Here is a 25968-nt window from a genome sequence, read left to right on the forward strand (position 1 = left end):
CAGTTACATCATATAGGTAAATTAGAGCTCTGTGATTACATCATAGCTACAATTTTACATATCGTTATTCCCCTTCATAAATCCATAGCACATCCACACCTTGAATATTGGTACCCCCACCTCAAAAAAGGTATAGAAGAACTAGAGAAAGCACAGAGCAGAGCAAGTGTAATTAATGGCATGGAGAGACTAAAGAGGCTAGGCTTATTCATTTTAGAAAAGAGATTTCATAAACATTAGGGCTGGAAGGGACCTTGAAGATCATCAAGTCCAGCCCCCTGCCCCAGGGGCAGGAAATCCGTTAGGGTCAAAGGATCCCAGCAAGATAAGCATCCAAACTCTTCTTGAATGAGTCCAGAATAGGTGCCTGCACCACTTCTGGAGAAAGTCTATTCCAGGCCTTGGTGGCTCGGACAGTAAAGACGTTTTTCCTTATGTCCATCCTAAAACGGTCATTGAGGAGTTTATGATCGCTGGTCCTTGTTATCCCTTGGGGCGCTCTGGTGAACAGTTGTTCCCCCAGATCCTGATATGCACCCCTTATGTACTTATAGGCAGCCCCCAGGTCACCCCTGAGCCTGTGCTTTTCCAGGCGGAAGACTCCCATGACTCTCAGTCTTTCATCACAAGGCCTATTCTCTTGCCCTCTGATCATCCTCATGGCTCTTCTCTAGACTCTCTCAAGCTTCTTGACATCCATCTTGAATTGTGGAGTCCAGAATTGGATCCAGCTGCGGCCTCACCAAGGCCAAGTACAGCAGGAGGATGACATCCTGAGATTTACTTGAGAAGCATCTATGGATGCATGCCAGAGTTTTGTTTGCTTTACCAGCTGCAACTTCACATTGGTGGCTCATGCTCATCTTGTGGTCAATCACAACCCCCAAGTCTCTTTCAGCCATGGTGCTAGTGAGCGTAGCACAACCGAGCCTATAAGCATGCTGCGGATTTTTTTTCCCCCGAGGTGGAGTACCTTGCATTTTTTGGTATTGAACATCATCAGGTTTATATCTACCCACTTACTAAGCTTATCCAAGTTGGCCTGGATCACTAGCCTATCCTCAGGTGTGGACGCTATGCCCCAAAGTTTAGTGTCATCGGCAAACTAGGCCAGTGCGCTTTTGACACTGATGTCCACATAGTTGATAAAGATGGTAAAGAGAACCAGTCCAAAGACAGAGTCTTGGGGGACACCACTGGTCACAGGGCACCATAATGATTCACATCCATCTACTGTTACTCTCTGGGTCCAACCTCAAAGCCAATTTCCCAGCCATCAGACTGTGGTGTAGCCAAGGCCACAGTTGGCCAGTTTTTCTATGAGGAGCTCATGGGACACCAGATCAAAGGCTTTTTTAAAGTCCAGGTATATGATGTTAATCTCTTCAAGATGCATGAAGGGAGACATGATAAAAGTTTACAAAATACTAAATGGTGAAAAAAAGTAAATAAGGATTTATTATACATTATCTCTCACAATACAAGAACTAGGGGTCATAACATGAAACTAGTAGGTACCAGGTTTAGAACTAACAAAAGGATGTTCTTTTTACATAGTTTGTAATTAAAATGTGGAACTCATTGCCACTAGATGTTGTAGAAGCTGACAGTTTAGCCAGATTAAAAAAGTTATTTGATAAATTCTTGGAGGAAAGGTGCATCAGTAGCAATTGAGCATGGGAGTTAAGGACCTCTTAGCACACAGAGCCTTGCTTGCACTCCCTAACTTGGGCTGATTTTTTACCAAGTGTTGTATGCGTGTATAATTAAGCGTTTCATAGATTTCATAGACATTAGGGTTGGAAGGGACCTCAGAAGATCATTGAGTTCAGCCCCCACCCAAAGAGCAGGAAGTCAGCTGGGGTCATAGGATCCCAGCAGATAAGCATCCAATTTACTCTTGAAGGTGTTCAGTGTAGGTCTGATGGCAAGCTATTCCAGACCTTGGGGGCTCGGACAGTAAAGAAATTCTTCCTTATGTCCAGCCTGAAATGGTCTTGCAGTAGTTTATAACCATTCGACCTCGTCATCCCTTGGGGCACTCTGGTGAACAGACATTCCCCCAGATACTGGTGGTCACCCCTGATAAACTTATAGTGTGTATTAGACAAGTACTTTTCCCCCACAATACTTTGTTCATCACATTAGCCTTTGTCCTCAGAACCTATTGTAGCAATTGATCTTCTAGTATTAACAGGAGCAAACTCATAATGCTGTAATAAGGTTTCCCATATAAACCCTTTGTTTCAGTTGCTTGTTGCATTATCAATGCAACATTTTGGGATTTTAGAAAAGGACGATTTCCTTACTTGTAGATCCTGTTCTCCAAAAATATGCTTGAGTAGATCTCTCACGTTTTTTCTCCCCAGAGACGTGAGTTCTACAGTTTCTTTTTTATTCCATCTTTTTTAATATATGTGGGAGCAAATTGATGATTTCCATTTTGAAAGGCATTGATATTTGGAGCCTGTGTTCCATAGAAGAGGTTTCACACAGGAAGGTAAACAAAGGTGTGCTGATATGCTGTTGTGGTGCGGAGCAACCATTAATAACAAAAAAAAATCTTTTATGTATTCTTAGCATAAATATTTTTTCAAGCTGTTAAAATATTATATATTTGTGATACTTTCAGCTGTCTTGATTTTATAGTGAAAATTATGTTAACTGCTCAAGGTTCCTGTATGCTCAGACCCTCAAAAGGCCTGTAAATAGAATTGATCTTCTAGGATAGATGGAGTGGAATTGTATTCAGTAAATCTGGAGTTAATTCAGTGTTGGTACAGACAGCAAGAAATAATTTACAACGGAGCGTTCAAATAACACACGGATGCTCAGAAACTCTAGTGATTGAAAAGATTATCTAAGTGGCTCTTTGTACAGATTTCATTATATTGTTGTTCCAAATAAACTTCAATTACATTGCAAATGTAAATTTTGTTATATAAAATCACAAGTACTGTGAGGTTTTCTTGCCTACTAGAAATGGCATCTTACCAAGTGTTTCTTCTAATCAGGAAATAGCACACTCCCAGATAAAACAAGAAGCAGTACGGCTGTATCAAAAACTTCATGGCCTTGAAGAACATCGGGATCAAATGGTTGCTGAAGACAGGAGTATGGGATCTCCACAGGAAGAGAGAGAGAGATTACTGAAACAGGTAGGAAAAAAATGATTATTATATCTCTTATTTGCAGGGCTTTATCATGCCTTAGAAACAGTGAATGGAAATGAGCTAGATGTCTGGCCTTGGTTTTGGACCTTTTTTTCCTACTTTGAGCAGCTCAAAGGGACTGAAGCTGACTGCAGCAGCTCAATTAAGAATTAGCCAGAGGGGATGGAACTCTCAGATAATATGTAACTGTGAGAATTACCTTCTCTGCCAGTTGTCATCACTTTGGCTTAGGGGATTTGTGAGGGGAAAAGGGAGCGTGTTTGGTTAAGGAAATTAATTTAATTTTTATAACTCAGACCTGAGAACATCAATTTGTTCCAGAGGAATGAATGGTGTTACTAATTATGGGCTTATTCTTGTATCCTTCTGTAGAATTCCTACAAACATGGTCCCATTGATTTAAATGCTTCTTATATGCATGTGAAAGTATTAATCAGGGAGTGGACTCTAAAGAGCATATTGACATTTAAACTGTGAATTGCAGAAGGAAGGAAAGCACTTGGAGGAAACGGAAATGATGACATTATTAAATTACATGATCCCGCCTTTCCAAAATAAATCAGCCATTGAACCTCTATTCATAGTAGTTAATTATCTGGATGTTACACTTCTTTTAGATTACTTGTCTGTCTCTCTCTGCCTTTAGATGTTATTTCCTATATACATACATTTATTATACCTTTTTATAGGTCAAAGAAGATAACCAAGAAATAGCAAGTATGGAAAGGCAGTGAGTGTTTTTTTTCATATTGTTCTTATATACCCTGCTCCTGCAAATGTGTCTATGTGGGTTCCTTTGCATGTGTGGGATCCTACATGGTGTAAGAAAGATGTCTGAGCTAGAGTTGGATATTTGATTGGTCAAATAGTTTGGTCAATTGACTAGTGAAATATTGGGCAAAAATCATAAAAATTGCCAGTATTTCTAAATAATATGTAGAACGAGCACTAATTCTCCATTAAGAAATGTGTCAAAAAACAATAAAAACCATATTTCTGTCAAGAAAACTACAACAAACTTTATTTTTTTGTAAAATTGCTATAATCTTTGACCAGTCAAAAATATGCAGTCAGTTGACTAGTCAATTGACAATATTTGACAGGTCATTTGACTGGCTTACCTACCGTGGTCTGAGCATGCAACTAGGAACCAAATTCTATCTCTAGCTCTCACACAGAATCTGTCTACAAAGTCATTTTGAAAACTTCTGAAAGTTGAAGCTTTGTTTCAGGAAATGAAATCCTGGTTCCCTTTAGCCCTGCCACAAGTTTTGGAAGGTCAGTGTAAATTAATGATCACTCAGAACAGGTATAGAGTAGTGTAGATATTTATAATAGTATATGTTCTCTCCTTTATTACTTTTTGGTGGACAGAGAATTTGTTAACATTACTGACAATCAACTACTATTATTGTGTCTAACTTAGCACACTTTTAAATAAATGAAATATCAAAACTATTATTTTGGGCCCTCTACCAACTCAAGCAGACATCACCCTAAGGGTTTAAATTTGAGTCCCATTTTGAAGAGTATTTTTTAAAACAAAAGGTAAGATTTTAAAAAACAACTACCATGTCCAGGGTCCTTTACCTAATTTGCTTTGTATTCTACCCCCTTGCAGATGTTTATAAACATCATGAAGTATTAAATTAAGCAATAACATGTAATGAAATATGTAGTTAGTGTGCAGTCAGTTAAAAGTAGTTCGATAATTGATCTGCATGTTCTGATTCTTGGTCTGTACAGGTTCATTTATGATGACCTACAGATAATTTCTTGAATCTCCTCTGTTTCAGGGGTGTTAATTATGCCTGTGTTAGTCTAAGGACATTGGCAGACAAGGTTCTTGGAATAAATGTGATATCTTTTATTAGTCCAACTAAATAATTGGAAAAATTGTTCATTACATTTTTTTGGACACAGACGCTCTTTTTTTAGGCATAGGAAGCGTCTGCTGGTGTTTGTGTATTCTCTTGGGTGGAATAGAAGCATAAGCTGATATGTAGAATGGAGGGTGGAACACAAAAGTGGGGACTGTTTGCCAGTGATAAAATGTAGCTGGTAAAATGTAAAGAGGTTACCGGATGGCAGGCAAGTTATAATGTGCCATAAATCGAATATCTGTATTTAGTCAGAAATTTTTTGTATCTAGTAGATTTATGAAATGAAGTCCATAGGCTTGTCTATGAAAGGTGTTTTTTAAATTCCATTTGAGTATTAGAATTGAGAGATTGGAGAGTGGTTGTCTTGTGAGAAGTGTGCTACCACAGGTAAGTGGATTTTTTCTTTGATAGATTTTCAGTGTGCGTTCATTCTGGCATGCAGTTGTTCTTTAGTTTCTCCTATGTAGTTTCCATCAAGGCATTCAGTGCACTGGATGAGATGTATTACATTTCTGAAGTTGTAGGTGTAAGATCCAGGAATGGTGATGGTTCTTTTGTGGGGTGTAGTTATTGTGGAAGTGGTTTAGATGTGTTGGCAAGTTTTACATTTCTTGTCCCAGTATCGTCTGAATCCAGTTGGTATGCTTTGGGCCATACGATGTTTGCTTCTGGCACTGAGCTTGGCAAGGTTCAGTGCTTATTTAAAGGCTAGGGTGGGTGGTTCTGGAAAGATCTCTTTAAGAATCGGGTCTTCTTCCAGTATGGGTTGCAAGTGTTTGAGGATTTTCCATATAGATTCTTTGTTGAGTGACAAAGAGAATGGGGAAATACAAACCACCATGTACAAGAAACCCACCGAACATCTATTTAAAACAAAAAATACCCAATTACCTGTGGGTACTTCTTTCAAGACAACCACTCTCTCTCCAGTTTCTCAGTTCCAATCCTCAAAGAGAATCTACAAAATACCTTTTGTGGATGAGCCTACAACCTTCACTTCATAAATCTACTGGATACAAAAAAATGTGGACTGAATATTGGATTTATGGCACATTATAACCTCCCTGCCATCTGGTAACCCCAGGTAACTTCTTTACATTTTACCAGCTACATTTTATCACTGGTCAACATTCCTCTCTTTTTTATTCCACCCCCACAACCTACCTGTCTTGCACCCATTAATTCCCATCCCCTCTGATTGTCCCTCCCATGCATTTGCATTTTCCCAGACCTGCATTTTGCACATTGGCTTATGCTTCTATGCCACCCAAGAGAGTACACAAACACCAGCAGACTGTCCTTATAGTTTCATAGTTGATAGAGTCGGAAGGGACCTGAGCAGATCATCAAGTCCGTCCCCCTGCTGTGGGCAGGAAAGAATGCTGGGGTCAAACAACCCTGGCAAGGTGATTATCTAGCCTCCTTTTGAAGACCCCTAAGGTAGGAGCAAGCACCACTTCCCTTGGAAGTTGGTTCCAGATCCCAGCCGCCCTGACTGAAGTAGTGCTTCCTGATGTCTACCCTGAACCTACTCTCAGTTAACTTACAGCCGTTATTCCTAGTTACTTCTGGTAGTGCTCTGAGGAACAGGGTCTCTCCTGTTCCCTGCTGGTCCCCCTTGGTAAGTTTATAGACAGCCACCAGATCCCCTCTTAGCCTTCTTTTGTGGAGGCTGAACAGGTTCAGGTCCTGTAGCCTCTCCTCATAGGGCCTGTTCTGCTGCCCCCAATCATGCAGGTGGCCCTCCTCTGGACCCTTTCAATGCTGTCCACGTCCCTTCTGAAGTGTGGCGCCCAAAACTGGATGCAGTACTCCACCTGTGGCCTGACCAATGTCTCATAGAGGGGGAGGATCACCTCCTTGGACCTGCTCGTGATGCATCTGTGGATGCATGACAAGGTGCAGTTAGCCGTACTGACTGCATCCTCACATTGGCAGCCCATGTTCATCTTGGAATCAATAATGACTCCAAGATCCTTTTCTGCCTGTGTGCTGATGAGAATGGAGTTCCCCAGCCTGTAGGTATGCTGCTGGTTCTTTCTCCCCAGGTGCAGTACCTTGCGCTTGTCAGTATTGAAACCCAGCCTATTCTTATCCACCCATCCTTGTAACCTGTCTAGATCTAGTTGTAGGCTGTCCCTCCCTTCTAGCGTGCCTACTTCTCACATCTTAGTGTCATCTGCTAACTTGAACAAGGTGCTTTTCACCCCCTCGTCCAAGTCGATGATGAAGATGTTGAACAGTGCGGGCCCAAAGACCATGCCCTGGGGAACCCCATTGCCCACATCCCTCCAGGTTGAAAATGACCCATCCACCACCACTCTCTGGGTGTGGCCCTCCAGCCAATTTGCTGGAGGATCTGTCTGTGTAGGCATTGACGCCACAGTTGCCTAATTTTTTAATAAGAATGGGGTGAGAGACAGTGTTGAAGGCCCTCCTAAAGTCCAGAAGGAATACGTCCACCGTGACACCTGCATCCAAGGATTTTGTGACCTGGTCGTAGGAGGCAAGCAGGTTGGTTTGACAGGACCTGCTTCTAATGAACCCATGTTGGTTGCCCCTAAGAATAATCTCCCCTGCTGGTCCCTCACAGATATGTTCTTGGATAATTTTCTCAAAGAGCTTCCCCAGGACCTCAGTAAGACTAACAGGCCTTTAATTTTCTGGGTCCTCCTTCCTCCCTTTTTTGAAAATGGGAACCACATTGGCCCTTTTCCAATCCTCTGGCACCTTACCAGAGCACCATGAGTGCTTGTAGAGCTGTGCCAGGGGTCCCGCAATGACCTCTGCTAATTCCCTCAGCACTCTTGAGTGGAGATATCTGGACCTGCTGATTTGAACACATCCAGTCCCACCAGGATTTCCCTGACTGGATCCTCTCTGACCCTGGGCCCAGCTGTGCCTCTCCTGAGTTCATCTGAGATCTGGGTGGTGGGGGAAGTCCCGGTCCCGGCTCAGAAATATGGAGGCAAGAATTTGTTAAAGAGGTCAGCTTTATCGTCTGGTGCAACCACCAGATTGCCACGCGTGTCCTGCAGGGGCCTGAAGAAGGTGTTTGTGCTTAAAAGCTTATAAAGAACAATTTTCCCAGCTACTTAGTTGGTCTAATAAAATATATTACATTTACCCAAAGAACCTTGTCTTCCTTAATTCTCCTAGGAACTATTGTGTACAGTTATAAGATTTTCATGAATACATTTTTTTTCAAAAAGTGGGTGACTGACATTTGATCATTAATTAGTTGCTTATAAATATTCTGGATATCTCAGAAAAAAATGTATTTGAGGACTTACAGAATAATTTCTTTAAGAGATTTAATTTCTTAATCTCTTGATTGTATGCAGCATTTTACATTTTAGTGCCATGATTCAGAGAATTTTATTTAAATACAAAATTCCATTTTGTGCTGCACTGTTAAAGTGTACCTCTGCAAAGCTGTATAATGACCAGAAGAGGGCGCTATACAGCAACATAAAAATGAACTGGTAATGATGAATGTTACAGTTGTCAAAAAAAAAAGTAGTTGTGTCTAGTACACAAAGAGACTGTTGTAATGGGTGCCTACACATGATTATTGTAATGTAACAGTAATATCAGTAGTACAGTTTTTATTTCTATTACCAATAAATTTTATTTATATTTAATTATAAACATTATTTTCTCTGATCATCCTATTCATAATGCCTCCTAAAAGCGAACTATTTTACAATATTATTTTAGGCCCCAGACTTTATTATTTATTTTTAGGCTGACAGAAATAAAAGAAAAAATCAACCATTTTAATGAAGTCATTCGACGACTTGACATGGATCTGGAGGAGCACCAAGGTAATATCACTGAATTAATAACAGAATCTAAAGCCATATTTATAAAAACTGCCTTTAAATTTGCCAGGCCATATTCTGGGGTGTGCAGTATCTGATGACCTAAAACTTTGATTTGCATCTGCCTCTCTACCTTATGTACTCTGTTAGGGCTGTTAAGACATTTGGGATACAAATTGCAGTTTGTGGGATCCCAGTATTTTGGGTGTCCTACACTGGCTTGAGGACAACTGAAATTTGGGTGAAAATGTGATTCTGGTCAGAAAACGAGTGTTCTAAAATAGCAGTTTTTTAGTACCTCCATTTCTTTTGAATTTCCCAGTCTTATCTCAGTCTATTTTTGAAAAATGTGAGTCTTGAGGCTAGCAGCTATGCTGATCTAATATAGCTTCAGGAAAAGAACACACTGGCCAGGTCTGCGTGTGTGCTTTACTGAGCATTAGACTTATCTAATGCTCATTAAATCATCACTGTCTACACATCCACAGCAATTACTGCACAGTAGAATTATTTAAAGCATTATTTGCTAGTACCAACAGATACAGGTACTAGAAAATAGTGCTTTAAACTGATGTCCTTAAGCACATGTGTAGATGCTGAACCAGGGAGCCTGGAGCTTGCCCTGCCTGCTGCAGTGGGACAGAGCAGGGCAGGAGCAGCCCTGGACTATGCTGCTCCTATTGGGCTCAGTTTTGTCTCAGCCCAGACACACGTGTAGACCTATGCTTGGGTGCAGTTTAATGTGCCTGAAATTACTGCACAGTAAATCTAAGTGCATTAATTGCACATGTAGACACACCCACTGAGTGCATCTACACATGTGCTTTACTGTGGAATAGACTAATTAACTCCATAGTAAAGCATCACTGTCTACATGTGCACGGGTATTAGGGCACAGCAAACAAATTAACTCTGCCCTAAAATAGTGCTGTTGGGGATTAACTTCAGTGAAATGCACATGTAGCTGGTGACCATGAATATAAATTGCACCGAGTCAGCCCAGCCAGCCAGGAACCAGACTTCTGCCTACTACCTAGCCACATAGCTCTGCAGGTTCTGTACCCTCTTGCTCCAGCCAGCCCCAATGCTACCCAATGCCTGTATCCAGAGCCTTGGGTGGACGCCCGGTGCTCCCTACCAGCCTATGGCTGCTCCGCCCCAGCTCAAATTATTGCTATCCTGGACACACATGTAGATGCTATGCCCAGGAGTAGTTTACTCTGGCTCCAACTGCTCTGGAATTTATTGCTTCTCATTAATTGCTTCTGTAGATGCTCCCACTATTTATTCGTTCTGCCTTCTATATCTCCTGGAATATTGCCAGCTAGTTTGTAACTCATCACAATATTTGTTGCCCATAATGAATGTTGTATCAAAGAATTCAGCTCTATTTTGAACTGTTTTCATCTTTTTGATGTTATCCCTGCCAAAAAAAAAAAGATAATGGCCTGATTGAGCATTTGCTTGAAGCTTTGTTGTAGACTTTACAGTAGGACATATATTCTCAGCAGCTAGAAACAGACCAGAAAAATCTTAGCTTTCAATCATTATTTCACATCTGGCTTAACCTAAGCCATGGCTGCTTGGCTGGTGTTTAGTGGGAATGGAGATAAAGGAGCTGTAATTCAGTTCTGCTCAAGCTTGGGAAGACTCAGCCAGAAACTAAAATTAACTTGAGAGCCTGGCTTTACCAGAGGTCTATTTCAGTTTCAATAGATTCTTTCCATCCCCAAATCTAACCTATGCAGTCATTTACTCTTGCTTGAGAAGATTTACTTCAGGCTGGTGAGCTAGGCATAAGTCTGCGACAGCCCTGAAAGATTCCACTTACTTTGGAAGATTAGTTTAGGCAAAGATTGGTTCTAAATCTGCAGGGCACATATTTTAGGTGGGAGATGTATTATTATGAAAGACACAATAAGAATCTCTATAATAAATTATTCACTTTTTTGAAACCTTTAAGTAAAAATTAATGTGATTTTTTTAATGTTCTTGTCAGTTTTTTAACTCGCTTCTTTGAAGCCCTAAAATTAAAATGTGTGCGGCTTTTAATGCATCCATTCTTATTCATGTTTCTGTTCTGTTTTAATGCTGCTTGTTCTTCTTTTCTTGTTTCTGTTCTCACCTTTTCTCTGTTCTGTTTTTCTGTGTTTTCTGTTCAACAGTTTTTTCAGTGTAACAATGACTTTTCTAACATTGAACTTAAACAGCTGCATAGTAACTGCTATATCTTTCCATCTCTTATATTTCATTCATTTCTTATTCCCCAAGTAGTGTTTTCATTTTTTCCCCAGAGAAAGAGCTTGCTGATTATCCTACCTTTTATTAGTTTCCTCTTTACCCTTTTCGTTTTTCTTTTTTCTTTTCACTTGCCTTCCAACACAATTTTCTTTGTACACTTGGATGAATGTTAGACGGTAAGAGTTGAGTCACTTTGTAGTTTATAACTTAGCAACAGATGCACAGCAACCAGACATTTGTGCTGGTCCTCCATTGCATTTGTGCTTCTTCCATCATATTTTTAAAGACACTTATTGAAAAATGAATGGATGTAGTGCTTTTAGTAATATGGTACTGTACTTGAATATGTCTGCTCCAAACATTTACGTGTTCATTGAGACTCATGTCCAACAAAGCTTCCTATGAATTCCTATTTTAAATAGGGGGCTGTATTGAGGGGGAATACACACATGCAGACAGATTCTCAGCTCCTAGATATCATAAATCTGTGGAAAGGCATGGTTGTTTGCCTTAACGGAGGATCTGCCCATTAAGTATATTACAATAATTTTTCTCTCATTCTGTTTTCTCTTAACTTCCTTATGTGCATTGCTAAATGGGAACATTCTGGGAACACCTAAGCATGTGCTAAATGAGAACACTTAAGCATGTACTTAAGTACCTAGGTGAAGCAAGGCACTTACATGAAGAACAACTGAATGGCTCAAAGCCATTTTGCAAAACAGTGATAGAAATAATCATTCTCTCTCATTATACTTGGGCTCTGTCCCTGTCCACTTACTGTGTGAATTTAAGCAATTAGAAGCTTCATTGCTTCCTATTAAGAGCAGTTTGCTTCAGGCATTTTTGGTGGGACATAATTAATTTGGAATGTGAAGTAGTGATGTCCAGAGATGGGTGAAATTTATGAGACAAGTACTGAGGAGTGAATTAGAGCATTTGTCAATTCAATTCAAACACAACAGAAAGAATTTATTAAAAATAACACACATAAAGTATAGGATGTAAACTTTTTCAATTAATTTCTGTTACTGGAGTGTTTAAGTGAACTTACAATATGGCTCAATGTTTTGTATAGCAAAAAACTTATAATACCTCCCTATGATAGAAACATTTAAACAAATTTGAAATGAAAAGAGAGATGTTAGTTTTTGTTAAACTAAAGATTCCCTTACAATGATTGACATCTAATATTTCAAAGACCATGTCAGTGAAACTAATTGATTTTCACTGCACAAGCAGAAAGAAATACAGAATGTTAAGGCTATAAGTAGAAACAGGAAACTGGGTTTTTTCTGTTTTTACTTTTAATAGTGAGTGTACATATTATAATTGGAAAAATATCTTTATCTACATGGGGTGTGTAAACTTCCAATGACTTTTACCTGATTAGTCAAAACATATCATAGTTCCTAATAAAATAGAGACTTTACATGTGATTTATTAAAAGCTGACACCTAAAGGAAATTTGAAATATATTGGTGGTAAAATAGTGCAAATTTTTGTACAAAACAATTTTATCCGGACAATTTAAAGCAAGTGCGCCTTGAGTCTAAGGCATGCATTATTATTTAAACTGATTGATTACTGTCAACCTTAACATGATAGCTGTGTGGCGGGACACACACTGTTCTTGAAAGTGGAATGGACTTCCAGGCTGTAAGTTATTTATAATGAAATTTATATAATGAAAGGGAGAGTCAGCAAGGAACAGGATCACAGCTGCAAGGAAACTCAAGCAAAATCATGGTCCCTTTGGGGCCACTGAATATTATTTGTTTATCTGCACTAGATAAAAAGGAAAGCAGAGGGGATGTAGATGTAAAATACTTCAAGAAAATGTGCTGGCTCAGTTATATCTATATCCAGCTTATCCTTACATTCGGTACTTTTTAAACTAACAGATGCATACTGACATTTATCCTGTGACTGAGGCACTTAATCTTGAAATTGTGCAACAAATGTATTAAGATGCATCAACAGCTGTATCGGTAGATATATCACCTTAATTTTGGACTACTTATAACGCACTCTTAAACTATAAAAAATGATTGAATTAATGCCAACATGGTATCTCCTTCTTATACCATCATTGTAAAGAACATTCTGAAGGTCTCACCTGATCATTACTGCAACTAATTTACTATTTTTTTTATTTTCTTGCTCACATAATTGCATCTTTTTCTGCTTTATTAAATGTATTTAAGGTTCCTCATCCAAAGTTTTTTGAAATCAGAGGAAAGACTTTTGGCAGCTTCAGTGAGCTTTAGATCAGGCTCTATCCTAGTAATTACTGGAGGCCAAGATCTGCCTTTGAATTCCTGTCCTTGTTGGATTAAATTTGACTTTGCCACAATCCCCAAAGGGCAGACAGCACATTTGTAATATTCAATTTCAAACTGATCTCCAGTTTACCCTACCTCTTACAGGCAGAATAGCATGCAGTGGCCTTTTACCTAGCGCTGGTTACTGTTATGTTGGTCAAATTGTTCTGTAATAGGTATTTTGTGAAATAATTATAATGCATGTTCACAAGGAACCCAAATTAAGGTTGCAAGGAACCCAAATTAAGGTTACAAAGGCAAATATATATTTTCTAGTGGTGCACTGTATGTTTTAGAGGTAACTTTTTCTCTCCTATGCCTTGCTTTTTACATTCTTCTCCTTTGAGTCTATCCATATCCTCCCACTTACTGGCCTGTTCCCTCCATATCTCCTTCTCTTAGTCCTCCACCTCTTGTTTCCTGCTCCAACATCCCACAATCCTGTTTCTGTCTCCTTCACTCTGTTCTCTTTTATCTCTTCTAACAGCCTCTGTCTCCCTGTGTTCCCCTTCTGGCTCAAGCAACCTTCCATATCCTCTATCTCCAAGTAAAAGGCTGTCAAACTCTCAGGCCTACTGTGCTTACTGAGCTTTGATTCTTTTGGAGGCTCATATCTTAGCTAATTTTATGTACATATCTTCTCCAAGATAAAAAAAGATATTTCAGAATGATTTAGCTTGCAAGACAGTATGTTGGCACAAATACACAAATGTGACTTTCCAACACTGAAAAGTGAAATAAATATTAGAAAATGCATTGAAGTACAAGTTTTTCTTTTTCAGATGTTGTTAATAGGCAAGGTTAAATTTTGAAGCTTTGGACATCTATCCTACACTGTGTGTTTTATAAAGTGATTTTTTTTTACATTTAATCAACATTACATCTTTTGTAGAGGAGAAAAATCTGAAATACAAGGAGCTGAAGAAGAGAGAGGAGAGCATGGACAGTAAGTTTAGTATATAGAATCATATAAAAGTAGGGCCAGAAGGGATCTCAGGAAACCATCTAGTCCAACACCCTGATTGAGGCAAGATCATCCCTACTAAGCCATCCTAGACCAATATTTGTTTAATGTATTCTTAAGAACTTTGGGAGCAACCCTCTTACAGCTATGTTAATTCAATCCTGGGACAGAGCATGAAACCTTTGGGATTGTCAAAGAAGTTAATTTGCAGCTGCCAAATATTGACCTTCTGGCTTTTGGTCTTAAGAGCTCTGGCTTGATTCAGAGATGTGTCAGTACAGTGTACCTGATGCTGCAGTGTTCTTGGGACAAAATGATCTGTTGAGTTTGACACCATCATAAATATTTGAGGTACCTAACCTGGCTCTTCCTCTGTCATTAAAAATTTTAGACACATACTTTAGGAGATAAAAGCAATGATAACAAGTTATTTAAAATGTGCTTAATTTAAAAAAGTATTTTCTTTTGCATGTAAATTAAGTTTAAAGTGACATTTAGGTACTGGTATTCATGACGTGTACTTAATTGTGTAAGTAGACTGCTACTAAAGCTGTTTCACTTACAAGAAGGGTCTCATGACAAAGATGCCTCAACAGCCAACTAACTGAAGGTGAAGGTAAAATATATTTTATCCTATTGTATTTTATTGTTGAGTGGAGGAGTGTAGCAAGACAGGAAGAGAGTGAATATTACAACTATACACAATATAAATCCCAAGTGAGCCAGAATCTATCAAGACTTTACCATCTAATCTAGATACGTAGGACAGAAATTTGGATGAAAAAGGCATTGAAGTACTGTTAGTAAGATCAGTATTTATGGATCTTGCCCTATTTAAAAGACATTTCAAATGTACTGTAAACACTGTCTAAGTTGAAAAAGAGGTATTTGGGTAAATCATTATGAGTTTTTCAACAAACAGTGTGATGATTCCCTATTAACTCTGAAGCTTAGGTAGATTTTGTAAAATATTATGAAATACTGTCGTGCACACATGGATGTTTCCTAATGCATAAGATTTTATTCTTAATATAATTTATGCTGAAAAAGGTGTATATCCCTTAGTTGTAATGATGTCTAAAACCCAAAGACATGTACAGTTTTCCTACACATACATTTTACAGTTCGCATTATTTCATCTCTTCTACCTTTGAGTCAGCCAAATATTTTATAAGGTTAGGTTTTATCACCCTTATATAATTGTGCATAATTCTATAATATATCTATAAAACCATTCATAGGAATTGGGGCTGAAGGGAGGGTTCCCTACCTAATATTTTAATTATACTTTCTCATGTCCAGTTTCTTGGAAACTAATTTTGCGGCCTCAAATCCAGCAAGTGATTCTGCAATAATTTTAAAGTAATTTTTTTAAGTTACATTTTTTAAAGTTTTTATAGAAACAGCTGCTGTTTTATAGAAACAGCTGCTGGACTATGCTGCCATACTGCTGCTGCTGCCATACTGAAACTTTTTATTTAAAAAAAAATTGTGTGTGATGGATTTAGATGATATTTCATTTAATAATTAAATACCTGTTTTGGGGGATGGAATGTAAAGTTTAGTCTACCTGCTTTGGATCTGTGTCAATTTAAATTTAATCCCATTGTCTTTAAGATTTAAAAAAAGACCAAAGAAAAAGAACAGCAAATTTAAAAAACCTTTTTTCTGGTGCTGACTTTGACTTGCAACCAGACTACTAGAGAATCACAAGTGTGTGATTTCATCAGACACTCAAGACCTATCAAGTCAGGCTGTTGAAGCTTTGCTTTTAGCTGCCTCTCTAGTGACTCTCATCTCAAATTTTGGAAAAAGTAGAACTTGTCACATACTGCCCCAGTAAGACATCACTACCTTCCTTAGTCAGTGTAAGTGAGCTTAGTATATGGCTCACATTTCTGAGCCAGCTGGATCTGGGTAAGTCTTCATTGTTTCTACATTCAGGCCTACATTTTGTCTAATTCCTGCTCTTTTTGCATGTGGGACTTCACAGTCCAGCTGTCCCGGACTGTAAAATAGTGCCTCAGATCTCCTGGTTCCCTCCCACCCCTTCAGATGGTTATACAGGATCATTCGGAATGCCTTGGATTCTGGGTGTTCAGATTATCCTCTTCAGGAACAAAATGACAGGAATCTAGGCTTAGCAAAGGAAACCTTTAACTTCAATAACTTTATTCTGAAAGCTATTAAGAATTACAGATCCTTGAAAAATAACTTAAGTTCTTACATGTATCCTTCAAAAAGCTGATACCCTGTTGCAAGTGCAAGGTTTATCAGCTTTTTCTCCAGTGTTTCATGCCAGGTCAAAGGTCTTTCTGCCTACCCTGTTTACTCAGCTAAATGACTTACCCATTCATCCCCATGCCCCTATGTATACAAAAAATATTAGTCTAGTGGTGTAAGCCAGCAATTGAAAGTTGATAGCCCTAGACTGCCATCTTGATGTCTTGGTGACTAGCACGTTTCTTGCTAGGCAGCTATTTGGAATGCAGTTCAGCAGGTGTGTTTGCTTTAGACAAAGGTTAGGCAAGTGTTCAGCACATAACACAAAGCAGAAGTCTGAATGCAGAATGGAGTTTACTGTTTGAAACAGGCATATCCTACTTTATCACATACATTTCTTGGCCAACCCCAATACTTATTAGCCTGAAGACAAAAGGAAGGATAGAACTAAAGAGGAAATCTGACACACAAAGAAAAGTGTGACTGTAGTTACCCACGTATTCAGGATTTAGCCAAAGCCAGTGAGAGTGGTAGTGTCACCTGTTCCTTCTGTCTGGATTCCACTCTGGTCAGAGTACCTTTCAGGTTCAAGACAGTGAAGATCTAAGAGTATCTGGGTGTATTTTAGACTCCAAAAAGACAGTAGATGTAGTAGTAAAGTTCACTCCTTTCAATATACCCAGCACTCTTGCTTCCATTGCGTGATATCCCTACCCCAGATAAGCAATATCCAAAGTGACATGTCAGCTTCACACCATCAGCCAATCAAAAAACATCTAATTGATATCAGCAATCAATATTTCATACCATTTATAGAATTTTTCAGCTTGTCATCCTGCCAACCTACAGGTTTACAGGAAAGCTTGAGAATTCCTTATCACAGTTCTTTACACTAAGCAACTGAGTTTGTAGAAGTCTGTTTATTTATTATTACTTATTTATGTGATTATACACTGCCTTCCCCAACAAAGGCTCAGGGCCGCTTATAGCAGGGGAAGCAGAGCAACTTAAAAAGGTAACTCAAATAAGTAAACTAACGAAGTTAAGCAGACACACTAAGTTACATCTCAACCTAGTTTCAGTTGGTAAAAGCCTGCCCAAACAGAAAGGTCTTGCAGTCCTTCCAAAAGCACCTATGTCCAGGCTTGGGCCCTGGTGGGCCTCAAGGGGAAAAAAGTTCTAGAGCTGAGGAGTGATTGCTGAGAATCACCTCTCATGCACCTCCACCCAGGTGGACATGAAGGAGGTTGCGCTTGGATGAGGTGAGGGATCACAATGGGGCACGGGAGAGAAGGCAATCCCTTTGGTATGTAGGTCTCAGGCTATATAGGGCTTTATAGGTCAGAACCAACACCTGAAATTATGCACAGAAAGCTATTGGGAGCCAGTGCAGATGCTGAAGGACTAGAGTTATGTGCTTTGGGTGACACGCCCTCATCAGAAGGCAGGCTGCCATGTTCTGCACTAGCTGCAGCCTCCAGATGGTTTTCAAGGGCAGCCCCATGTAGAGCACATTATGGTAGTCCAGCCTTGAAGTTACAGAGGCACAAATGATAGTGGCTAGATCAGAGCCTGAAAGAAAGTGTCAAAGTTTTCTCACCAGATGGTAGTAGTGAAAGACATTCCCAGTAGGGGTGTGTGAAGTTGCTGATTTGATTCAGAAAAGATTCCACCCAATTCGGAGGCTGAATCACCAAATCTGAATTGAATTGAGAGTCCCATAAAAACCTCCGAATTGATTCAGAACATGTAAATTGATTCAGAACAAGATTCAGAGGTTTGGCAATTCAGAAGATGGTCTTACAGGGAAACAGAAACAGAAGGCGGGGTGGGCAGAGGAAGACTGACATTTGTAGCTGGCCAGTGACTGTGATCTTTTCCTGAGTTCTCTTCCAGTCACAGTGCTCTGGGGGAGGGACATAGAAACAACATACAACAAAAGCTGTGTTAACCGGCACTTTATTAGCCAGAAAACTCTACTAACCGGCATCCAAGGGATGCGGCAAAAGTGAAACTGGAAGTACCACTTCTGGGGACTTCCAGTTTCGCTGCTGTGAGTCGAGTTTTTCTTTGTCACTTCTTCGACCCAGGGCCTGGGCAAAGCAGCCTGCACAGGCCAAAGCAGCCTGTGCGGGGCCCCCCTTCCTGTCTCCCAGCACACTGACACTGGGGAGTGCACCAGACCGTACACATTTGATTAACCGGCATATTTGATAATATTTGTAACAGAGCTTTTACTGTACTTCACTTCATTCACCTCCTAGATACAAAACCTCATGGACTCAATATAGACATTGGGTTTATGACACACTGTAACCTGCTGAACATCTGACTCCCCAGGTACCTCTCCACCTTTTACCTGCTACACTCTCCTTCCCCCCCACCCCCCAGCCTGTCTGTCACACCCTGATGCCTCAATTTACATTTTCACTGACTGGCTTTCTTGTATTCATACCAGCCTCTGGATTCTTTACTATTTGTTCCATCCAGGAAGAGCATACACCAATTACAGATGGTTTCTCAGCCTGACAAAAGATTTTTAAACCTAAAAACTTGCTAAGATATATTTCTCCAACTATTCAGTTGGTCTAATAAAAGATATCAGATTGACCCAAAGCATCTTGTCTGCCTATGTCCTTAGACCAACACTACTACAACCTACACCCCTTAACACATACATGACACAATTTTTGCTTCCAGAACCTTGAGGTGCACTTTCCCAGAAACTGCTACACCTATCTCCTTGAAACTTGGTAGGCTTCATGCCCTCAGAAGGGGCTACCATCCCTGCTGTTTTCATCCAAATCTGCCAAAATATGACAAAGTTATAGGTATTTCAGTGATTCCTCATTATAATGTTATGACCAAGTCACCAAAGCTTGCTGAATTTTTCAAAGCCGATTCTGCTGAATTAATTTCGGACAGTGACCCGAATCTCTGAATTGAATCGCTGTCCCCTCAATAGGCTGAATTTGAATATGAATTCAGTACTTCCCTGTTCACACAGGCCTAATTCCCAGCCATGGCCTGAAGATCCAGGTGCAGCCGAGGATTCAGGAGCACCTCAAAAAAAGGGATGCTGATCCCCATCCATGATAGGTGTCGTCATCCTTCCTAGGTCATACGGTGTGCCCACCTCCATCACCTCTGTCTTGTTTACTTTCAGTTTCAGTTGGTTCAGTCATGTCCTGTCCCCAACTGCAGTTAGGCACTGAGAAGGGATTGAGACTGCAGGGCCAGGGTCAGAAGAGAAGAGGTAGAGCTGGGTGTCGTCAGCCTACTGACGACAACTTACTCCAAAACTCTGTACACTTTCACCCAGTGGCCTCATATACAGCATTCCCTCTAAGTTGCGCGAATGCGCAGGTGTGCCTGGCAGCACGGCATAAGCATGCCTGCATGGCTGCGCACACCACACAGCTTAGAGGGAACACTGCTCATATACTCATTAAACAGGAGAGGAGACAAAGTGTGGAGCCTTGGGGGATCCCACATTTGTAATTTTGTAAACATGAATATACCTATTAATTTTTATGGACCCTATTGAATTGTGAGTCCTTACTTATGACAGAAAACCCCAGAACATTTGCACAATTCCTGTGTAAACTGCAGGCCTGTATCTTGTTTTTGATCTTTAGACTTTCTTGAGACTTTTGAAAAGATGAAGAACCAGGAACTGGAACGAAAGATGCAGATAGAGACCAACATTGTTGCACTATTAGAGCACTCAAGCAGGGTAAGTAATATTTTTTTTCTGAGAAATAAAATAGTTTTAACTAATGGAAAGACAATTGATTAAGTGAAGCAAAATATTTAATATTTAAATGAATAGTGGGATGTTTCGATAATCATAAATAGACACTATGTTTTGTTGTAACAATACAGAATTTAATTTCTATTTTGTTTTCTATAGCCTTCTCTGGGAAATTGATAGTTACAATAATTAGATTATTTTTATGATCAGAACAAAATAAAAGGGTTTTTTTCTTACTGCAATTCATAAAAACGAAAGAGAATATTCACAGATTCAGAGATTTATAGATGTTAGGGGCCGGAAGGGACCTCATGAGAGCATTGGGTCCAACCCCCCTGACTCCTGGGGTCAGATGACCGTTAAAACTAAGAATTTTAATTCTTTAGTATTTATCTAGTCAAAGTTCTGATAGATAACTTGTCACCTCCCATAGATAATTTTCCATATTTCTGTTGCCTAGCTTATATATTAAAGGTATTTCTTAAGTATCATCGTGAGTAACATTTCCCCTAAAAGCATTCCTTGTGTCCAGCATCACCATTCCATTACCACTGTTTGGTTTTTTATTCCTTCTAAATTATTCTTCCCTTTGATTTTGATTCTCTTGAGTGACATATAAAGGACTCCTATTCAGTCAACATTTTAATATTCTCCTTGATATGATACTTCAATATCATATACAGTAGTGTAGCACAATAACTCTATAACACAGATGGAGTGATGAAAGTAATGTTATTTAAGCATGCTTAGCTCACCCTCACTGATGTTACCAAGACATCTTTTATTAAAAGGATGCTACACAAATTGACAGGCCTAAAATAGAAAATCATTATATTTAAACATCTTAATTTTAAAATATTTTTCCAACACTCTTTGCTGTAAAATATTTTATTGTAGTAAAAGAGTTAGATAATGGATAACATAATAGCAGAGCTTCTTTCTTGTTGGCCGGTTAATGCTCATAGCAAGAAAGATATAAAATACTCTTATTTATCATTCTTATTTGTTGTAACATGCAGAATGTGAATCGTATGAAACAGATCTCCTCTGTTACCACTGAAGAGCTGAAGATCATGCAGGAAGATCTCAGTTTCAAATCAAATGAAATGCAAAAATCACAGAGTACTGCTAAGAATTTGAGTACAGGTGAGGCAATTGTGAATTTGTGAATTTGAACATTCATTCTCCTTCAGAAATAAGAGCATGGATTGCATAGGACGTGGCAAAGTCCGGAATTAGTTATTTTTAATGCTGTGCCTTAAAACACACAAGCTAGGTGCGAGACAATGTAAAAACTGAGATGTATTTTCCATTATTGATTTGATGTAGCTTCTATTAATGCTAAGGAGACTTATTTGCATTCAGCATAATGAGATTAGCAATGTTTTAATTTTGCGCAAATGGGTTATATCACACCGAGGTTGCATTTCAGCATGGGGATGGAACTATCTCCATTGCATTAACAGGGGATTTTGTCTGTTTTGATTTTGTCTGTCTCAAAGGCTTGGCTCTTCACAATTTTAAAAATAATATTGAATGCAAAGTAAGTTGTAGAGAGCTGTGTAGCTATAAATAACCTTACATATCAATCTGAAACTGCACCCCTTAACATCACCTGCACTTACGTGTTATGTATTTTAATAGCAGAAGTGTCAGAGGATACCTGGCGCCTGTGATATGCATGACCCGCAAGATCAAATTCTGAGGGCCAGTCATGTACATATTCACCTGCTTAACATTAAGTTACGAGAAAGTTGAGATTAAGTTGAGAGAAAGTTTCTAGCCTCTATTTTTCCTAAAAGCAGAGGCTATTTTTCCCCTTTTTACAATCACTATCTAGTTCATAATTTGCACTGTTTTCAAGCAGACTGGTTCTCATAATCTACAAGGTTGCCAATATCATTATTGATTCAGCAAGCTTTTCCTTGTTTGCTTGACTGAAAGGAAGGGGCAGGAATGCATGATCATAAATCATTTTGCTTGGAGGCTAGCGCATCCTGTACTTGGTAGCAATTTTCAAAATAGCTACCTGTGTTATGACTAGAAAATATTTATGTGTAAATAAGCAATTACCATGCACTACATAAGCATGTATTATAGTTTTTCATAGACATCTGGATGTTTTGTATATTCAGGTGTCTGTCTTGCACATATATATTTTGCTATCACAGCATAGGTGCTATTTTGCAAAATGTGCCCTCAGATTATAGGATAAAATGTGAATAAACATTAATCTGAAACAAGCATATTTATTATTATGTTATGAAAAAACCCTACAATTTTAGAGCTGTAAAGGGATTACAGAAAAATATAGTTCCTTTCTAGAAAAAGCTTACAGTCTTAAATTTAAACACATAAATATAGAATTATTCATAAATACATTTCCTGGAATGGAGAACCACAGTAAAGGTACAATAATAAACAGAATTAAGACTCTTTTCATGGTATAATGATTGTACAGTTCCACACTTGGAGTTTCCCAAACCTTGAAATAGAGTGCAGTCATCTGCAGAATTCTTCCATTGTGATTAAAATGTGGAGTTCCAGATTTTCTTGCCCTCAAAAGATATAAAAGGTCCATCAGCAGAGGCCTTTTACAAAGAAGAAAAAAAGAGGAAACTGTAAAGAGTAAACAAATGTGCTGATGGCATAGTTTCCCAGAAACATTTCCCTGGGTCAAAGCAGTTTGGTCTCAGACTTTACTACTGTGTACATACTGCCTGCTAAACTCTGCAACTTCATGGCATATCAGAAGGAACTGGGCTGCATCCTCTTCCTGTCTCTTCCCCTAGAGAAGTTTTTAGGTTTCTTCTTTAGGTTTCTTTTCTCTTTTCAGAAAGTGTGCCTGAATGGGAACATTCCTTAGTTGCCCACCCTAGTATTATCAGTATACTGTTGTTGCACTGAAAAAAAATGTTTCTCTAATATTTCTAAGTTTTTTATTACATTTTCTGCCTGCCTAAAGCAAATGTTACTCAATGGTCTATTTGCAACAGTCTTTAAAAAGGATTTAAACCATGGGAATATTTTTACAGATATTTCACCTGAAGTCTGCAAGTAGGTCACATTTTAAAAATGCCTTTACTGTCATTTGGAGCTTTTAATGTTAAGACCTCAGTTCAGTAGTTACTTAGGTGTCTGCTTGGCTTTCAATGTGTGGTTATGGTAGTGTGCAGAATTAAGGTTTAAGAATACAGCATTCTAGCAAGAAAAACAATTCAGGAATTTTATTACATATCAAAATAGTCTGTTTAGTTCAGTATCTTGTGACTAGTACCAGCCACTACTGAGGTCGATGCAAGAAATCCTTTCCAAAACTTTTAAATCCTTATATATAACAATTTTATATGTCTTTATTATCCATATAAATGCCCAGGTTTTTAGTGTTTTCTGATGCTGCAAAGGCTCTTGGCCTCTATTAGCTTGTAGGAATGGATAATACAGAAATTGTGAAATATCTATTCACACGTGACACTTGTATACTGAGTCAAATTCTGATCAGCGTATTCCTCAAATAGTCCCACTGATGTCAAAATAAAGGTAAGTAAGTAGGAGATCTTTGTCTCACTATGGGCACGTCTACGTGTGCAATTAATGCGAATGAACGCACCTCCAGCACAGTTCATGCTGGAGTTTATTGTTACCAGGTATGCTGTCTACATGTGCACCTGAAACTGCAGCGTGCTGAGCCAGGTTGGAGCAGCCCTGGCTGTCAGGGGGCCCCAAGGGTCAGCCTGCCAGCCTGGTGCAGCTCCAGCCCAGCTCAACATGCTGCAGAGGGGCTGGCTGGGGCACAGTGGCGGCACTGGGGCACAAGGCTACCCCCACACTTAAGCACCCTCATATCCCAGCCAGCCCTTTCAGTGTTTACACGTTCATTGCTGTGGAGTAAATAAGTTTACAAGTACTATGCTATGGTGGAGTTATATAGTTCTCAGCAATGCATGTGTAGATGCTGAGGGGGCTGACTCATGTTCATCTTGCTGTCCACTATGACTCCAAGATCCCTTTCCATTTCTGTGCTGCTAAGAGAGTCACTTCCTAGCCAGTAGGTGTGCTGGATATGTTTGCACCCTTAGATGCAGCACTCTGCACTTGTCCTTGTTGTACTGCATTGTATTGTGTACTGCCCACTTTTCTAACCTGTCCAGGTCTGCCTGCAATCATTCCCTACCCTCTGGAGTGTGCACTTCACCCCAGAATTTAATATCGACTTGGACAGAGTACGTTTCACACCCACACTGATCAGTGCTATTAGGAAAAAAGTTACGGTTGCTCTTACGATTTATTTTTTTTGTTCTAGAAAGTCAACGCTTACAAATGGATCTGCAGAAGATGGATCTGTTGGAGGGCAAGATGGTTGATGAACTGGCTTCGCTGAAGGATAAAATTGAACAAATGACAAAGGACTTAGAGATCTACAATAATTTGCCAGCTCTGAAAGCATCAGGAGAAGAGAAGAAAAAGGTATAGCAGTAGCCCTTGCTGACACAATTAGAATTACTTGGATTGTACACTTTTAGGCTATGTACAGATAATCAAAAAGCTTGAGGCTGAATCGATTCAGTCTTTACAGGTTAGTCTAAGCTGCACAGATTAAACTGAAACAAAAGTGAACAGACATTCACTTTTGATTCTGGAAATGCAGCCACATGCTTGCAGTGGCTCAGGCCAGAAGCCAGTGGGCACTAGAACATGGCTGTCTGGCTGTGTGTCCACTTCCTCTTCCTGCTACCCCCGCTGTCTCTGGGACTTGTTGTCCAGAATTACAGCAGCAGGACTCTGCAGGGTTGCTCATCACTTCATCTTCCTGCTTCCAGGTGCCTCCAGGATTTGTAGTCCACAGTTGCAGCTAGCAGTAAGTTTGAGTGGGGGAAGAGGTGTTTAACCCCCCTCTCTGGACCCACACCCCAGCCAGGGTTTGCTTGGGAGGGAGCAATCCCCCACGGTAGACTGGGCTGCATCCCCCAGCCAGGCTTCCCCCCCACTCCCCCTCAGCCAGCCCTCAGTGCTCCATCTAGGGAGCAGGGCCATCCCTGCTTTCTGGAGTAGACAGCACAGCCCATACCAGGGCTGGAAAGCTTCTTGGGATGCTGGGGGACTGTGATTTAACTTGAACCAAGAATGAGTCTGGGACAGAAATTTCATAAACCAGCTTGACCCAAATCAATTAAGTCTGATACTACATTCAACCAGGTTTATCTTAAACCCGTTTCAGCCACTTTGAAACTGGTTTATGTGCACTGAGCTTCTGTTCTGTTACAGGTTTAAACCAATTTCTGATCACTTAATCTCGTTTATGTGTAACTTTTGTCCCTAGCCTTATAGACAAAGGCCACCATTTTTTTCTTTTCCAGTTATCCAGAAAAATGGATAGTGCAGTGGGATTATGTTCCATGACTCAGGTTTTGATGTGTTACCACAATACAAATTATGTTGTCTTCTATAGAGATTTGCTATGCCATTTTCAAATTACTGGTGTGTAGTTCCATTTCTAAAATAGTTTAAAAAAATGTTTTTTAAGTCTTGCTTGATTCCTGAATGGTAAAAGAGTTTTGCTTTCTGAATACTTGGAAGTAGTA

At 39.5% G+C, this 25968-nt stretch overlaps 1 protein-coding gene across 2 annotated transcripts in view; it reads left to right on the plus strand.

Annotated features, from left to right (window-relative positions):
• The window catches only part of IFT74 (intraflagellar transport 74), an 81349-nt gene that overhangs the window by 39094 nt on the left and 16287 nt on the right, over window positions 1-25968 (plus strand). For both annotated transcript variants that reach the window (XM_090038811.1, XM_090038810.1), the window contains exons 11-17: window positions 3015-3158; window positions 3863-3903; window positions 8804-8883; window positions 14338-14391; window positions 20271-20368; window positions 21406-21532; window positions 24690-24853. In XM_090038811.1, coding sequence (XP_089894937.1) covers window positions 3015-3158; window positions 3863-3903; window positions 8804-8883; window positions 14338-14391; window positions 20271-20368; window positions 21406-21532; window positions 24690-24853 — 708 coding nt within the window. The remainder of the gene's footprint in view (window positions 1-3014; window positions 3159-3862; window positions 3904-8803; window positions 8884-14337; window positions 14392-20270; window positions 20369-21405; window positions 21533-24689; window positions 24854-25968) is intronic.

The sequence above is a fragment of the Crocodylus siamensis genome, chromosome 3, assembly GCF_052110815.1.
Source record: "Crocodylus siamensis isolate JL-2025a chromosome 3, ASM5211081v1, whole genome shotgun sequence".
NCBI lineage: Eukaryota > Metazoa > Chordata > Crocodylia > Crocodylidae > Crocodylus > Crocodylus siamensis.